The sequence below is a fragment of the Myotis brandtii genome, unplaced genomic scaffold (genome assembly GCF_000412655.1).
Source record: "Myotis brandtii unplaced genomic scaffold, ASM41265v1 scaffold617, whole genome shotgun sequence".
NCBI lineage: Eukaryota > Metazoa > Chordata > Mammalia > Chiroptera > Vespertilionidae > Myotis > Myotis brandtii.
In genome coordinates, this window is record NW_005370351.1 from 40,647 (window position 1) to 60,074 (window position 19,428).

At 37.0% G+C, this 19,428-nt stretch overlaps 1 protein-coding gene across 1 annotated transcript in view; it reads right to left on the bottom strand.

Moving 5' to 3' along the window:
* Positions 1-19,428, bottom strand: part of LOC102244686 (leucine-rich repeat-containing protein 37A) — a 40,885-nt gene that overhangs the window by 15,334 nt on the left and 6,123 nt on the right. The window contains exons 3-7 of the mRNA XM_005879935.2: positions 17,282-17,353; positions 13,756-13,827; positions 13,040-13,120; positions 4,845-4,916; positions 4,211-4,285 (exon numbers count right to left, since the gene is read on the bottom strand). Of these exons, the coding sequence (XP_005879997.2) occupies positions 4,211-4,285; positions 4,845-4,916; positions 13,040-13,120; positions 13,756-13,827; positions 17,282-17,353 (372 nt within the window). The remainder of the gene's footprint in view (positions 1-4,210; positions 4,286-4,844; positions 4,917-13,039; positions 13,121-13,755; positions 13,828-17,281; positions 17,354-19,428) is intronic.

Sequence of the window (19,428 nt, forward strand, 5' to 3'; positions counted from 1 at the left end):
ATATTTTACATTATTAAACATTAGGGAAATGCAAATTAGACCTACACTGAGATACCACTACACACCTATTAAACTATATAAAATTAAACAGAATGGCCATACCAGATATTGGCAAACATGTGAAGAAAATGAAATTCTCATACAATGGTGGGAATGTAAAATCTACAACCATTTTGGAAAATAGTTTTTTTAAAACTTAAACATACACCTACCTTTTGTTCCAGTCATTTCACTTCCAGGTATTTATCAGGAGAAATAAAAGTATATTTCCATAAAAAGACTTGCACATAAATATTCATAATAGCTTTATTTGTAATAGTAAAAAAATTGGAACAACTCAAATAGCCATCAATACTGATACATCAGTTGAAAAATACTGATATATCCATATATAATAAAATACTTTTCAGCAATAAAAAGAAATGAATTATCTATACACATAACAACATGAATGAATCTTAAAATAATCATCTGAGTAAAGGAAGCCAGTTAGAAAAGAGTAGATACAGTATGATTCCATTTATATAAAATTCTAGAAAATACAAACTAACCTATAGCAACAGAAAGCAGACCGATGCTTGCACAAGAATTGGGGATGGTAAGGAGGAATGGAAGGAAAAATTACGAAGAGACATGATGAAAATTTCTGAGGTTATAGACAGTTTGATTTTGGTGATGGTTTTGTGGTATATGAATATATATTGGTTGAAAGACCTAAATGTAAAACCTATTACTATGAAACTTCTACAAGAAAACATATGAGTGTATATAAACACAATATATATTTATAAACAAAATTATTATGTCGATTATACCTCAAAAAGTTGTTAGAAGTAAATGATGTAGACAACTGGGAAAATTGGAATTTCAACTCTTTATTATGTAATATTATAGTGTAGGAATTTAATTTCTTCAGTGCATTAATAGTATTATAGTTCTACAGAGCAATGATTTTGAATATCCTAGAGGAAGTCATCTAACTGACAAGGGAAGGATTGACTGTGGCAGATGCTGTGGGAGAACTGAGGAATATGAGGTTAGACAATCACCAACAGATACAACAGTGTGCAGATGGCGGTCATCTGTAGGCTGGCCTGTCAGACGCAGTTGGAGCACACTGGTAATAGCAGAGCCCTTTCCTATACTAATTTCATGTAACCTTCTCAACTACCCTTAGCATAACAGCAAGTTTCTATTAGCCTGCCATATTGGGACGGGTAGCACAATTTAAGATGCAATAAGTTCTATAATAAACTGTCACAATAGGGGTCCACAGAAATATTTTTTTAAAACAAAAACCAAACAAAAAAAAAAAACCTCTGACCCTTACTTTACACCATATAGAAAACTTTCTCAAAATGGATCATAGACCTAAACATAACTAGACAACATCTGGAAGAAAACATAGAAGAAAATCTATGTGATTTTGGATTAGACCACTGATTCCCAAAGTGGGCGCTACCGCGCCCTGGTGGGCGCTGCAGCGATCCAGGGGGGCGGTGATGGCCACAGGTGCATTTGTTTTAACTTTTTTTGTATTACCTTTCTATTCTGAGTTCAATAAATAGTTTCATAATTTCAAACTTCAATGTTTCTAATTTACACCTTTCTTTACTATATTTTACGAAAAAGGTAGAAACATTAATACATATATCTTTCTGTTTAATTGCTATTAAAATTTTAAAAAAATTAATTTCCAGGGGGCGCTGAGTAATATTTTTTCTGGAAAGGGGGCGGTAGGCCAAATAAGTTTGGGAACCACTGGATTAGACAATGGGTTCTTACACAAAAAAATTCTTAGATAAGAACAAAAAAGCACAAACCAAATAAGAAAAACATTGCTGAATTAGAGTTTGATGAATTCGAGTTCCTCAAAATTTAATTTTCCAGGGCAGACAGCATGGCATGCCTGCCCGTGAATCCCTGGCAGAAGTGGCCTCGGAGCTGGGCAGTGCCACACTCCCACCGGGGGCCTTACTCCCAGGGCAGGAAGGCTCCCAGGGCAGGCGGTGCAGCGCCTGCCCACGAAACCCCGGTGGGAGTGGCCTTGGAACTGGGCGGTGCCGGGGTTAGGGGCGGGTTCCGAGCCACGCAGCAGCCACTTGGAGCCCACCCCTAACCCTGGTGTGTGGTGTGTGTCCGCTGGGGCTGGGGGCATGCTCTGAGCTGGTCGTGATGTCCTGGCCTAATTTGCATATCTCTCTCTTATTATATAGGATTCCTACTAGAAAGGCTAATTAAAAAAACATCCTATATAATAAAAGGCTAATATGCAAATCAACTGAATGGCGGAATGACGGGTCGCTATGACACACACTGACCACGAGGGGGCAGACACTCAATGCAGGAGCTGCCTCCTGGTGATCAGTGCGCTCCCACAGGGGGAGTGTTGCTCAGCTAAAAGCCCTGAGCTGGGTTCACAACTGGCGAGCGCAGCGGCAGTGACGGGAGCCTCTCCTGCCTCCATGGCAGCGCTAAGGATGTCTGACTGATGGCTTAGGCTTACTGCGAAAGCGCACAGTTTGGGCTGAGGGACCCCCCCACCCCGTGCATGAATTTCGTGCACTGGGCCTCTAAGAGAAATATATAGGTCAGGTGAAAATGTGAAGCAATTGCAGCTCTCATCTACTGCTGGTGGTAAGGCAAGATGGTACAACCACTTTAGAACACAGTTTAGCAGTTTCTTAACTAATTAAATATGTACTCAGCATATGATGCAGCAACCCCACAGTAGGTATTTTACCCCAAAGTAATGAAAATGTATTTTTACACAAAGACCTGTATGTGAGTGTTTTTATTTTTAATCGGGTTCCCTCCAATGTGATTAATACACTTGTGCTCTAGTTTTTAAAATATATACATATGTATGTGTATATATATATATTATTTCAGAGAGGAAGAGGGAGATAGAAACATCAATGATGAGATAGAACCATTGGCCAGCTGCCTGTTGCAAGTCCACAGCCTACGCATGTGCCTTGACTGGGAATTGAACCATGACCCACTGACCCATAAGTTGACTCTCAACTGTTGAGTCACTCACAGCTGGGCCATGTGAGTGTTTTTAGCAGCTTTATTCTTAAAAACCAAAAAACTAGGAACAACTCAAATATCCATTAACTGATGACTGCATAAACAAACTGGTGTATACACACAATTAGAATACTATGCAGCAATAAAAAGTAAAGTGCTACTAATAGATGCAGCAACATGTATACATTTATTTTAAAAAGGGGGTTATGCTACATGAAAGAAGCCAAATACAAAAGGCTACACCAGTGGTTCTCAACCTTCCTAATGCCACGACACTTTAATACAGTTCCTCATGTTGTGGTGACCCCCAACCAAAAATTTATTTTCGTTGCTACTTCATTACTGTAATTTTGCTACTGTTATGAATCGTAATGTAAATATGCAGGATGTATTTTCATTGTTACAAATTGAACATAATTAAAACATAGTGATTAATCATAAAAACAATATGTAATTATATGTGTTTTCCGATGGTCTTAGGAGACCCCTATGAAAGGGTCGTTCGACCCCCAAAGGGGTCGCAACCCACAGGTTGAGAACTGCTGGGCTACACTCTACATGATTTCATTTGTAAGACATCCTGGAAAAGGCAAGGCTATAATGACAAAAATCAGATTGGTGCTCACCAGGGGCTGGTGGTGGGAGGAAGAATTGACTGCAAAGAAATATGAGGAGCCTTTATGGGATGACAAAAGTGTTCTGTATCTCTAATGTGATGGTGGTACATTGATCAAAACTACACAGTTGCCAAAACTCACTAAACTGTACACTTTAAAAGTGATTTTTTATTTTTGTTAATCCTCACCCGAGGATATTTTTTCCACTGATTTTTTTTTTTCTCTGAGAAAGTGGAAGGGAGGGAAGGTGGGGAGAGGGGAGAGAGAGAGAGAGAAACATTGATATGAGAAAAGCACATTGATTGGTTGCCTTCTGCAGGCACCCAACCAGGGCCAGGGATCAAACCTGCAACCCAGGTACATGCTCTGGACTGGATATTAAATCTGAGACCCTTCAGTGTGGGGGCCAATGCTCTTACCATTAAAAAACACTGGCCAGAGTTAAAAGAGTGAATTTTATTTAATAAAAATTATACCTCAATAAACCTGACTTACGAAAATAATAAAGCAAACCTAAAATAGTAACTAAGTGAAAATAAGTAAAAGAAAAACCAACTTACAGTTTTTCCAGTGTAAGGGTCATCTTGAGGATGTTATCAACTGTTGTAAATGACACTTGGGTTGCTCCCATGTCTCTGAAGGAGAAGGACCAAACATGCATGATATGAACTCAAAGACAACAATTCTATATCTACTTCAATTCTGGCTTCTCTGTCAAGCCAACTCAAGAATTTATTTGCCATAGGTGATATTTTCTGAGAGCTCTTCTTGAAGAAATTTAAATTTATTTGCATCATCAAATTAATTACTTTGGTGAACAGTACAATCTGTGTTTATTCTTTTTACCATTATCCTATTTGTCTTTCTCAATTGCAACCACAACTTGATTATTCTTTTTAAAATATATATGTAATGTACAACTTATTCCTTTTTTCTTTCTGAGATCAATGGTACTTCTACATGCATCTGCATGTTTCATGTCTGAATGTGTTGTTCAACACTGCTCCCTTCCTCTCCTGGCTGTGTTGCTCTTGTACAGTCTTTATCATTTTTCTGTGCTAATAGTCATTTTCAATAACCTAGTTAAAATTTAAATTATGACTTTTTAATCAAAATGCAAAATATTTAATCTTGGATGAAAGTAAGAAAGAGCAGAAATCATCTCATGAGCCACGAAATTGTTGCAATACTTACAAATATTTCAATGCTGGCAAGTTAAAAAGATAAGGATCTTGAACGGTTGTCAGAGGGTTACGATTGAGGATTCTGAAAAATGCAATAGAATTAAAACTGTCTGCGTTTTCAGTAAGTGCCATGAAAGCTTATATTCATTTTGTTGGTACAAAACTTGAAGGTTAAAGAAATCATTTTCTGTCTTTACCTTTAGATTACCCTTAAGAATCCCTAAAGCATACTTTTTTGGGGAACTACCCAGGTCTCTAAATGACAAAATGGAGAAGAACATGTAAAAAATAGGGAAAAAGTGAATAGCAAATAAAAAAGTATGCCAAAGAATTTATCAGATTGAAAACTCTATTAATGCCCGGCTGGTGTGATTCAGTGGTTGAGCGTTGACCTATGAAACAGGAGGTAATGGTTCGATTCCCAGGTCAGGGCACAATCCCGGGGTTGCGGGTTTGATCCCCAGTAGGGGGCGTGCAAGAGGCAGCCAATCAATGATTCTTTCTCATCATTTATGTTTCTATTTCTCCCTCTCCCTTCCTCTCTGAAATCAATAAAAATATATTTTAAAAAAGAGAAAAAAAAACCCTATTAGTGACTATGCTGATAGGAAGCTCCTACTCTACAGAAATTACTATTTCTAGTGTCCTCCATAATTCAAGGTGCTTTTCTTTCATCTCCAGAAAATTTTAAAAATCCAATTTAAACCACCCAGTTAAAGAGAAAAATAGGACTAACTCCTTGGTTTTGGAGCCAAAAAGAGGATAAATCTAAGAGGAACTGGTGAAAGCCATGCTCCTATCACATACTTCTATGTGTATTTTTATATCACAGGCTTTGTTACATTGTATGTAAATCACCTGTTTACTTGTCAATTTCTTGGACTGTTAGTGCCTGACATTTACTAGGTATTTATTTATTATTTTTTAAAATATATTTTATTGATTTTTTACAGAGAGGAAGGGCGAGGATAGACAGTTAGAAACATCAATGAGAGAGAAACATCGATTAGCTGCCTCCTGCACACCCCCAACTGGGATATGCCTGCAACCAAGGTACATGCCCTTGACTGAAATCAAACCTGGGACCCTTCAGTCCGCAGGCCGATGCTCTATCCACTGAGCCAAACAGGCCAGGGCACATTTACTAGGTATTTAATAGATGTTCGTTTAATAAATAAATAACACTTTGATTATATATCAATAAAAATGAACAAATTTGTTAATTGACACAAATTTTTATTCCCAATGCTGAAATAAATGTTCTTCTCAATTCTATAAAACATACAAGTAAAACAAGACAAACAAAAAACAAGAAGAAAAGAAAATCTGTCTTTAGGTTAACTACTCTAAAGTCATTAGTATACTTTTGCAGACTATTATAAAGATGATTATTACAGCTAATATCTATTAGGCTACTGGGCATCTGTAATGAACATTTCATATTTAATCCTAACAATAACTTTATTGATATATATTATTACCCTGTTTTACAAATGAGGAAGCTGAGGCACAGTGAGGTTATATAAGTTGTCCTAGGTTGTCAAGCTAGTAAAAAGCAGAGCTGGAATTTGAACTCAGTTCTGACCTTAAAACCCATGTTTAAGCCCCATTAAGAAGAGGGGTTTTAAAATAGCTGCTACTTTAACCTTAATTCTGAGACCACTAGATATAGAAATCCCTTTTCAAATTTCATGTACCCACCTGGGACAGCCTCTATGAGAATTACATTCTTTTTCTTTTTATTCCTGTTTCCTAATGATCAGCCATGATTAAATATTTAACTAGCTTAGAGTCATTGAGACTTTAGAAATTTAAAACCATGTTGTAGGCAAATCAGTGAAAACAGTGAAGTAAGTCATCCCTAAAAAACAACTGGCAAAAAATGGTCAGAATCAACTTTTTCAAACTGTAAATTTAGCCATCAGGCTTGGAGGAATCCAGGGAACATTTAGTCAAGAGAAATTATTGCTTTCTGTAAGAACAGTGATCTGTGTTGCTTTAACTCATCCTAGAGCTTTGCTCTCCATCCCTGGGGTAACCTTGAAAAACAGCCCACAGCCCCAGTACCACAGAAAGCAGAATGGAATGAAATCATATTCCCAAAGAACTGTCGTTTTACCTATCTGGTGGTTCCCTGGAAGACCACACTTTAAAGGCTTGTTTTTGACCTGAGAGCTGCCTAGCCCCTAAAGCCTCTGTCCTCAGAGGGTATTTTGTGAAAACCATTTCATGTAAATGTTTTAACATGGCAGCTGCTGAGGCAATGGATAAAAGTTGGTGTAAAAAATAGGCTGACAACAAAAGTTAAAAGGAAAAGCTGAGAAATAAGATGTCTACAGAGACTCTGAAGTGCTCCAACATATGCCCGGGAAACTGAAAGACCATGAGACATATTCCTGGGAATCTAAAAAATAAAAAACTATTACCGCTAGCCTGGCCAGTGTAGCTCAGTGGTTGAGCATCGACCTACGAAGCAGGAGTCACGGTTCAATTCCTGGTCAAGACACATGACTAGGTTGCAGGCTTGATCCCCAGTGTGGGAGATGTAGGAAGCAGCAGATGAATAATTCTCTCTTATCACTGATGTTTTTTCTATCTATCTTTCTCCCTCTCCCTTCCTCTCTGAAATCAATAAAAATATATTTTAAGAAAACAAACTATTACTGCTAATACATTCAGGGGTACAAGACCGCTGAAGGTTGCAGGATATAAGACCAATATGAAAAAATTAGCTGTATTTCTATACACATTGAGCAATGAGTAATCCAAAAATGAAATTAAGAAAATAATCTTATATAATAAAAGCCTAATATGCAAAGTGTCGTGTCGACCAGTCGGCCATTCAACCAATCAAAGCATTCAACCAATCTGAGCATATGCTAATGATATGCTAAAGCCACTCAACCACTCACTATGACGTACACTGACCACCAGGGAGCAGACGCTCGCTCACACTGGTAGGTTAGCTTGTTGCTGGGGTCTGGCTGATCGGGACTGAGCAAGAAGGGCTGACACGCCCTGGAACCCTCCCATGGTCACTCTCCAGCTGGCCAACCTTCTGTGTCTCTCCCCGGATCCGATCGTGCACCTGTGGGGTTCCTTGGCCTGGCCTGCACCCTCTTGCAATCTGGGACCCCTTGGGGGATGTCTGAGAGCCGGTTTTGCCCCGATCCCACAGGCCAGGCCAAGGGATCCCACCAGTGCATGAATTTGTGCACCGGGCCTCTTGTTTCATCTATAATAGCATCAGAAAGAATGAAATACTTAGTAAAAAATTTAACCAAACTTCATGACTCTTATACTAAAAACTAAACCAACATTGCTTAAAAAAATTAAGATGTAAATAAATAGAAAGACATGCTGTGTTCATGGATTAGAAGATGATACTGTTAAAATGGCCCTACTCCCCAAATTGATCTATGGTTTCAATGCAACCCCTGTCAAAATCCCAAATGACTTTTCAAAAATGTACAAGCTAATTCTAAAATCATGTGGCAATTCAAAGGACAGAGAAAGCCAAAACAATCTTGATAAAGAACAACATGGGAGGACTCATAGGTCCTGGATTCAAAACCCAATTCAAAGCCACAGCAGTCACAGTGTGGTACGGCCTAAGGCTAGACATATAAATCAATGGAACAAATTGACAATCCAGAAATAAACCCTCACATGTATTGTCTATTTTCAACAAGGATGCCAAAACAATTCGATGTGCAAAGAATCGTCTTTTTAAATGGGGCTGAGACAACTGTATATCCACATGCAAAATAATAAAGTTGGATTCTACCTATACTTCACACCATATATAAAAATTAACTCAAAATGAATCAAATACCTAAGTGTAAGAGTTAAAGCTGTACAACTCTTAGAAGAAAGCAAGGAGTAAATCTCTATGACCTTATATTAGCCCAATGGTTTCTTAGATATGATACTAAAGGCACAAACTGAAGAAAAAATAGATAAATTAGACTTTATAAAACTGAAGACTTCCAGGCCTCAAAGGACACTATCAAGAAAATGAAAAGAGAACTCATAGAATGGGAGAAAATATTTTCAAATTATATATTTGATAAAGTCCTACATCCAGAATATATAAAGATCTCTTACAACTCAATAAAAAGTAAATAACCAAATTTTAAAATGGGCAAAAGATTTAAAAACATTTCTCCAAAAGAGATATAATGGCCAATAAGCACATGGAAAGGTGCTCAATGTCTTAAGTCATTAGGGAAATACAGATCAAAGCCACTATTAGATACGACTTTACATTCACTAAGATGGCTATAACCAAGCAGATAGACAATAATAAATGCTGGCAAGGATATGGAGGAATTGGAATCCTTATACATTGTTGGTGAGAATGCAAAATAGTGAAGCCACTATGGGAAACAGTTGGGCAGTTCCTCAAAAAAGTTAAACATGGCCCTAACTGGTTTGGCTCAGTGGATGGAGTGTCGGCCCGGGGGTCCGAGGTTCAATTCCAGTCAAGGGCATGTACCCTTGTTGCAGGCACAACCCCAATAGGGGGTGTGGAGGTAGCTGATCGATGTTTCTCTCTCATCAATGTTTCTAACTATCCCTCTCCCTTCCTCTCTGTAAAAAAATCAATAAAATATATTTTGAAAAAAAGTTAAACATAGAGTTGCTATATGACCCAGAAATTTCACTCCTATGTATGCACCCAAGAGAATTAAAAACATATATCCAGCCCTAGCTGGGGTGATCAGTGGTTAGAGCATCAGCCTGGGGACTGAAGGGTTCTGGGTTCGATTCTGATCAAGGGCACATGCCCAGGTTGTGGGCTCAATTCCCAGTTGGTGGCATGCAGGAGGCAGCCAATCAATGATTCTCTCTCATCATTGATATTTCTCTCTTTCTCCCTTTCCCTTCCTCTCTGAAATCAATAAAAAACATATATCCATACAAACACTTGTATGTGAATGTTCATAGTAGCATTAGTCATAGTAGCTAAATAAAAAGAATAGAAAATTAGTTGCAAAACTCATAAGGGTTCTACCCCTTATTAACAGTGTGAAACTAGGCAAGTTATCCAAAGTCTCTAAGTTTCAATGGGGATAATATCTACATCACAAGAATTGTTTTGGGAAAATGAGAATGAGATATAGTGTGAGCTAACTTGTAATGAGCATTTACCATGTACCAAGCACTATTCTAAGAGCTTTAGGCACACTATCTTATTTGTACAGTAATGAAAGTACTAAGTGTAGTGCCTGAAACATAATAAGCTCCTAATAAAGGCAGGTGTCAAAGAAACATTATGGGCAGCGGAAGAATTACTCTGCTTTTGAGAGAAAGAAGACACCTTGCTATACAGATGGGAAGAATAAGATGCAGTTGGAAGAAGAAAAGTCTCATCATAGCTGCTGGGTATGACAATCTCAAAACTTTTGAACCATTACAAATAAAACCACCACCCTAAGTCATCCTAAATGATAGTTATTTTTATCTTTAGTGCTTATGCCTTCTAGAATCTAAAAAGGAGCTGCCAGGATTTCAGTACCTAACAAAACCTGATGACAATACACATAGTATCTTGTATGCTCACAGGTATCTAAAGGGAACCAATCAATGCTAGTTGAACAGGGAGCATTAGGGTGTCTATGTGACCACAGCTCAATTTGCCTTCATAGTGTGGACTGACATACCTCACTGATATTCTCAACAGTGGGGGAAATATTTCAATAGGGATAAGGCTTGGATTTTCCTTTTTCTCTCTTACTGATGATGTTCGTGGCACGATATTAATGAAACACAGACACGCAGCATGTGAATGGGCTCCATCTGGATAAGCTATAGCCTTTCTACATTGTAGAGTATTTTTAGAATAAATGAAGTAAAATAAGTTTTTAAAATAAGCCATCAGTCTGGACCTATGTAGGTGAATGAAGGAGAAGCACTTTAAAGTCAGAAAAAATAAGTAGATTTAACATTTAGGATTATCAACCACTGCTGGTTTTCCATAATATATTTCATTCCTGATTTTATCTGAAAAGAATAGGCTTATGACTACCATTCAAAAAGTGTTACTTTATTAATACACTCAGCATGTCTCTGAGGTGGATTTCAGATCCAAAATGGACTCTTTACCACACTGTTAACTTGTTCTTTCAGTGTCTGTCAATAACAGATTTCACTCAGTAAACTTACTGAAATATAATTACCTGAAAACCAGGGGTGAATCAAGGTTTTGTGGAGACTGAACCTCATCTGTTTTTGGAAATCCTAATAAAAATATGCAAAATTGTGAATATGAAAAGTGACAGGCCCTCCAACTTGCTAGAACTTGGAAGGGACTTATGCAAGTGAAGAACCCTGAAGCTTAAGCTTCATTCAATTCATGATAAATCCATCTCACACTTATTACAAACTTATTTATTGCAGGGGAAAATATTCTTTCAACTTATAAAAACACCAGCAATATATTATATAGATGATAAAATGACTTGGGAAAAGGTGCAATTTAGTTTATATCGCACTATGGCAAATGTTTCCTGAAGCAAGTTAGTTTAGTCCATAAGATTTGGCCCAAAACAAAGGAGCCCAGCCTCCAGCACACACTTATGGTTTCTGACAACTTTTTGAAAGTACTATGAGTTAGTTTTAGAACTATAGCTCTATTCAAATCACAAGATAGGGGTATTAATTTATTTCTAACATCAGCTAGCTCTGATTCTTTCATTAACTTTTCTGTCACTTAAGATGAACCCAGAAACTCAAGATAAACAAATTGGTGCCTACTCTGTTACAAACCTTTTTTGACACATCACCCAGTCCCTGTTTTGTCCCCCTCCTATCTTGTTACCCTGCTATAAAGATGCTGGCAAGGCTCTCGTATGTTTTCCCATCAACATCCACCTTACTCCTTCCAGTATAAATTTCTTGGGGATAAAGTCCCTGTCCAATTCTTCTTTGTACCCCCAGCAATTAGTACATGCTGACACTGTTTCTGAATTTTTTTCAATTGTGATTCCACAATTTTGTTTGTTTCCCCCCCCTGTACTACCTTCATAACTATAGTGAAACTCAGATTCTTATAGGAGACTCTCAGTATTACACAATGCTTAGTAAAGGTGGTGAGTTTTCGACATTGTATTGACGCTACCAAAACCTCTTGGTGTAGGGACGTAATGAGCGTGCTCTCTAATGCATTGACCAAAGGAAAACTGGCTGTCAGTGCTCTTTCCCCAAGTGAGGCATCATCACATTAATGAGAGAAGGTGGAGGCCGCTACAGATGGGCATCTGCAGGAACTGTCGATCCAGCCTGGCACATCCTGAACACCCGCATCTAACCCGTAACGAATTGTGTGAAATTGGATTTCTATACCACAAGACGGTAAGACAGTCTTTTCCAAAGACAAGATTGGAAGACAATATTCATCTTGAGTCTAAAATCCTTTTCAGGCCACTGAACATACCCACTATGATTTGCTTGTGTCACAGAGAAATCACAGAAGTTTCTAGCTGAAAGGGAATAAAACCCACACTTCTTACTGAGTAGTAGTCAGGTAAGAAATTGGAATGAGGCTACAGCTATGTATTTTCTTTATGAATATTTTTTCACACCACAACTTAAACAGCATATTCTCCCTTACTTCAAAGATTCCCATTGCCACAGACAATTCACTTCAGAGGTATAGAGGTTCTGAAAAATAATGTTCTAATTGGGAAGAGCTGTGCCCTGTGGCAGCTTTTAAGGAATTCTTTCTGCTTTACCATTTAAGAGACTCCTGAGGAAGCATCCACATCTCTTGCTCCCTGGAGAACTCTGAGCGAAACTTAATTCTTGCAGTTCTATGTTGCATACATATGAGCAGTTAGGAACTTTGCACATGAGCAGGAATCAAAGTCAAATTCAGAAGTGGAATTTCAAGGACCATTCATATATCGGAGCAGAAGCAATACCGGGATTCCCATGACAGTGATACTTTGAATGTTATGTGCTTGGTGCCTTGTATTGCACATGCCAAAGGTTAGTTCTGGAGAAAGCAGAGCATGCCATATATGAGTTAGACAAGTCTCTTGACCTCTTTGTACCTTAGTTTCCTCATTTGAAAAAAAAAGAAGGGCTCTTAAGCCATACTTTTCAAAAAGAGTTCAAACTGAGCTTATACCCAGCCAACCAATCACTGTATGATGTTTTTACACATAGCTTTTTCATGTGTTCATCTTCTATTTCACTTACAACTTGTGTAAAAACTGCATTCCATGTGAGGCCTGAAATGTTCCAAAGTTCACTTTTGTGATTGAATTGCAACCAAGATTTCTACAAAAGAAAGACACAAGCAAAAGAAGAGAGAAAAATAATTCTTTCAGATCATTTAGCTTTTAGCAGTAATTTTAATTTATATATGATAAAACCACAATTATCCCACTGTACACTAAATAAATCTCACTGTGAGAGATATTTGCTTATGATTTATGCTTTCATGTTTATACATGCCGTGCATTATATACAAAACAGTAAGGGCTCAAGAAATAATTAATTGATCTTTCTCTAGAATAGGGATACACAACTTCAACACTATTGACATTTTGGGCTAGATAATTTTTTATTATGGGGGAGCTGACCTGTGCCTTATAGTATGTTGAACAACAACTCTAGCCTCTACCCACTAGATGCCAGTAGCAAATCTACAGTTCTGACAACTAAAACTCTCTTTGGCTATTGCCAACTGCTCTGGTACAAAATCACCCTGATTGAGAACCACTGCTATAGAATGGTTCATTCTGAATGTGAGAGAATTCTCACACTAATTTGTACTAGAAACAAAAAGGATTTGCTACATAACTTTAGTAGCTTTCTACTAATAAAATTTTAATCGTACTTCAATAACAAAGAGGTTTACAATTAAATTTTATAAAATTTCTAAACACAATAAAGTTATATTTATAACTTACATATATTGTAAAAAAGGTAGTGATTCAAATGCATTCCTTTCAATAAATTCTATTTTATTGCAGGATAAGTCTCTAGAAAAAGAAAATAATGCCTCAATTAGCTATTAGATATCTAACTAGTAGGAATAACTGGTAGAGGTTAGAATAATATTGAATACGCAGCTTTAGTCTAAACTCTAAACCTTAAGAATTGTAATTTGAACCATCCAGAACCCCTTACACTGCCCTCATCTCTCTTAAGAGTCTCACCTTCATGATCTTCATAAATACAACATAAACTATAGATCTTGATAGATTTTGAAGGAAATCTTTCCTGAAAGCAGAAGAATTGACTAGAGGACCATTTGTGGTCTCATAAAATTTAGAGTATGAGCTCAAAGTTTATATCTTTATGTATATTTATAAATGTCTAACATTAAAAGAAATAGTCTCACATCTACACACCTTCCTGGTTTCGTTCTGTTTTTCTAGGCAAATTCAATACCAGAAGAAATAAAAGATATCTTTTCATATAACTTGAAAGGAAGTGACTGCTCTAATTAATACAGAACTTTGAACTAATTCTGAATGATACTTTCTATTATATTAATAGAAATTCATTTCTTATTTTACATTGCTTTAATACCTATGAATTTAATTGCTTCAGTTGTACAGAGGTGGGACAACAGAAAACAACATGGTACTGGATTTTTATTTGAAAACACCATCTCTTGTCTATAATTGACTGTCTTATTTCCATTGATTCCACTTTAGTCCCTCACTTTTCTCCTGGATGGGTATAACTGTCTTTTGACTCGTGTTTCCATCTATCTCCCCCTTGCTAAACCATCCTGCACACAGTCACCAGATTAACACTCCAGAAGTGGTTCTCAAATACCAGCCAGCATCACTTGGGAACTTATTGAAGATGCAAATTCTCAATCCGACTCTGGATTGACTGAATTAGTAACTGGGGGTACAGCTTGAGTTTTAGCAAGCTGTCCAAATGACTCTGTTGTAGGCTAAAGTTTCTCCTTGAGCAATGGTGTGATAACGTGGTACTTGGCATTCAAAGTACTAGAAGATCTGGCTCTAATCTCCTACTCTCCCTCCTTGCACTCTACAGATACTCAAGGTATTTTTCCTGTGTGTTGCCTCTCCCCAGGCTCCTTTTGCAAGCTAATTTCATCCAAGATGTCTGTCTGATGATCCCAAAGCGCCTTCAAGGTCCTGTTCAAACAGCTTTGCTCTACTAACATCTTTGCTGGTCCATCTTGAAGTCTCTTTTCCCTCTGCTCTGATCAAAACAAACTTATCTCTCATTGTCCATATCCATGTCTTCTTTTTTTTTAATATATTTTATTGATTTTTTACAGAGAGGAAGAGAGAGGGATAGAGAGTTAGAAACATCGATGAGAGAGAAACATCGATCAGCTGCATCTTGCACACCTCCTACTGGGGATGTGCCCGCAAGCAAGGTACATGCCCTTGGCCGGAATCGAACCTGGGACCTTTCAGTCCACAGGCCGATGCTCTATCCACTGAGCCAAACCGGTCAGGGCCCATGTCTTCTTTTTAATACAGTTATGTTTGTATCCTACTTCCTCTGAGCATAAACTCCTTTAAAGTATGGACTGGGACTTGCTCTACATTGTCTACTGACACATGAACAGGTATAACTCAAATATTTATAGAATAAACAAATAGCTGGGAAGTAGAGGGAGAAAAATGACTTTTAAAAGAAATGTAGTTTTGGCCCTAACCGGTTTGGCTCAGTCAATAGAGTGTCAGCTTGCAGACCAAAGGGTCCTGGGTCAATTCCATTCAAGGGCATGTACCTTGGTTGCGGGCTCCTCTCTGGCCCGGGCCCTGGTCAGGGCTCATGCAGGAGGCAACCAATCGATGTGTTTCTCTCACATTGATGCTTCTCTCTGTCTTTCCCTCTCTCTTCCACTCTCCCTAAAAATCAATGGAAAAATATTCTTGGGTGAGGATTACCAAAAACCAAAACCAAAACAAACAAAAAAAGAACTGTAGTTTTATTATTTCATGGCTCCCTCTTGTGTGCCACTGCAGCATGGTGTCTTCCATTTGGTACTCGTGCTCTATGGTTTGAGTGAGATCATGAATTACTAGAAGGGTAGGAACCCTGAAGTACCTATCTTTGTGTCTATAGTACTAGTAAAGTGCTTGGGAAATTCTTTTTTAGCTTGCTTATTCATTGGCATTTTTTAGTATTTGGGAATACTTATGCTAGCATGAAATCGTTAGCTTACAAAGTATTTCACAGTGGAAGTAATGAATGACCTAACTTATTAAGCAGTTATTTACTTCATTTTATTTCCTCCAAACCGTTTATAACGTTTGGAAGCGAGATGGCAGAGATACCCAAAAAGACCAATACAAAAGTGGATGTCCCTCTGAAGCTTGAAAGGTTTGATAATACAAACGACTATTTTGAGTGTCATGTGAGGCTCTTTATACCTACTTCACTTAAGCATTCTACATTTGCAAAAAGAATCCACTTGCTAAAGAGTATCATTAATTAGCTTAATAAGGATTAATGACATACAAAACTTTAAGTGCCATGGACCAAGAATCATAATTGAGCTTTTATAGCAAAGAGCATCTCTTTATTTCTAAGTAAATAGAATTACTAGGCAAGTATTTCTTCCTTGACAAGGAGGCTGGAGAGGTTTTTATATTAAAATTAGTGAAATTAGGGACATTTCTGATATGCTTATTTAGTGTAGTCATTTGTAACAATACCACTTAACCATCATTTTAAACATTTATTTTTAGTATTGGTATAACAATTCCTGCATTGAAATCCTCAACACCAATTTGCTTTCTTGGTAACTTAATATGTTCTTAACAATATTGTTTACATAATTCATAATTAACATTTAATGTGTAAATGTTAATCTCATTTAGATTAAATTATCAAAAAAATCTGGTTAATGGCATTCAAATTAATGTAAATGTTCTACATTTTCTTGTCCTATAGGAGACAATTTGAGGTTAAATTGAATTCCTCTCATTTTACTAAATCAATATTTTAAAAACTTTTCTGTAAAGGCCAGACAGTAAGGCTTTGCAAGCCCCGGACAGTCTGTCACGCATACAGTTATTCTTCTTTTTTTCTTTTCTTTTACAGGCCTTCAAAAGTGTAAAAATCATTCTTAACTTATGTGCTCTAAGAAACACACAAACATAGGCCTGATATAATCCATGGCCTCTAAACTAAATATAAATATAAATATAAGCAGATGGTATATGAACACTTATATAACAAGGCGCATATGGGTGTGTATAATTACTCAGACCTCATTACCACTTTTACTCAATAATTATCTATATCTTGTCTATATGATTAAAAAATGAAAATATGTAAGAGATATTAAATGCTAGAAATGGGCTGGAGCCCAACACAGACTTACAGAATTTTATTGTTGGGAGAAATTATAGAGATTATCTTATTTGAACCCCTTATTTATTTTATAGATAATATAACTAAAAAACTCATAAATAAAAACAATTAACTTACAAATACTGGAGGGAAAACAGGCCTTCAAATGAATCCTTACGTAATTCTCTCAAATTATTTCCACTGAGATTTCTGAAAAATGAAAAGGTTATTTCTGGATCAAAATGCAAAATAACTACAACTATTTACTGTACAGAAATATATATGGGGAAACTTGGGTAATGGTGCCTGCGAAATACCCTAATTTTTATTTAATTGAAGGAAGATAATCTGTTTTATTTTCAAACCTTTCTTCTCACGTTTTTTTTGTGCAAACAATAGGCCATTCTAGAATTGATTCACTTTCCTTCCTCAGCTTTCTGTCTATCCAAAGAACTTATCAATACTTGAAATTATATCTATGTATTTATTATATTTATATATTTTTTCATATTATACATTTGTAAACCCCTTGAGAACTGGCATAATTTGTCTACGTTGTTCTTGGGCCTGGAATCCTGGCACATAAAACAGTTCCTGGCATATAGCAGATGTTCCATAAATACTTTTTCCATGATTTCAGAAAATGACAAACATCATTTTCAGTCTACTACTTTTATTTAAAACAAATCATCCATTTACTATCACTCATGAGAGTAATTACAACTTTATAGGCAAGGAAATATCTTTCTTCTCCCCTAAATTTGTGACTCTTAATCTTTGGAGATAAGAGCCCTGTGAGAATTTTCATAAAATCTATGGACCCTTTGCCTAGAAAACTGCACCTTCTTGAATACATGCAAAAGTGTGCATGTAATTTCCATTTGTTGATTATCCCTTTAGGGCAGAGGTCAGTGAATAGGATTGAATTCAGGGGGCCAAACCTGAATGAGGAATAAAATTACATTTCTATTTTCACAAACCTCTACCTAAAATTAGCATTGCCTTGCATTGTGAATTTAGGCAACAAACCATAGATTAGCAGTATGGTAGTTCATTGGGTCTCCAATAAAGATATTTTCATACAATAAATTTTCACATATTTTTTGCAGATATCTCAAAATATCATTTATTAATTCTCATCACTACCTTGAAGTTATAACAGTCATTAGACCAACCACTATAGCTTGTTATTTAATATGTTAAGCGAAGCAGATTTGCCCTGGCTGGTTGCTCAGTGGTTAGAGCATCAGCCCACAGACCAAAGGGCATGTATCTCAGTTGCAGATTCAATCCTTGGGCCCAATGTGAGCAGGTGGCAGTTAATCAATGTGCCTCTCTCATGTAGATTTTTTTTTCTCTCTCCCCCCCGCCCCACCTCCCTCCTTTCCACCCTCTCAAAAAAAAAAAATCTATAGAAAAAATATCTTTGGGTGAGGATTAAATAAAAAAATAAAAAAGAGAAGTGGATTTATTAATAATCTTTTAAAAATATTTTGAAATCTACATTTCAATAATAGGTTTATTTATTTTCCTATATATTTTAACTAAGAACATAGACTTCTGCAGATCACCAGAGATACATGGGGGGGAAAAGGTTAAGAAATCGTGTACTGCCTCTAGCTGGTTTGGCTCAGTGGATAGAACGTCGGACTGCAGACTGAAGGGTTCCAGGTTTGATTCTGGTCAGGGCACATGCCTGGATTACAGGCTCAGCCCCCAGTGTAGGGCATGCAGGAGGTAGCCGATCAGTGATTCTCTCTCATCATTGATGTTTCTATCTCTCTCTCCCTCTCTGAATCAATAAAAATATATTTTAAAAAATGAAATCATGCACTGGGGGTCCATTGACCCTAAGTTAGGAACCTCTCCCTTATAAAGAATAAGTCTCAAGCTGACTTAGAAATCTTCAAACCTTATGAGAGTCATGTTACTGTGTATCAACTCCCAAACACAAGTTTTTTTCAAAATTAATGTTTTAAGTTCAATTTATTAAAAAAAATATGTAATGTAGGTTCTTATGGCTCAAAATTCCAAAGGAATACGGTACACAATCCAATGTGTTTTCTCCTAGATCAGCGGTTCTCAACCTGTGGGTCGTGACCCCTTTGGCAGTCAAACGACCCTTTCACAGGGGTCGCCAAAGAAGATCCTGCATATCAGATATTTACATTACGATTCATAACAGTAGCAACATTACAGTTATGAAGTAGCAACAAAAATAATTTTATGGTTGGGTCACAACATGAGGAACTGTATTTAAAGGGCCAGAAGGTTGAGAACCACTG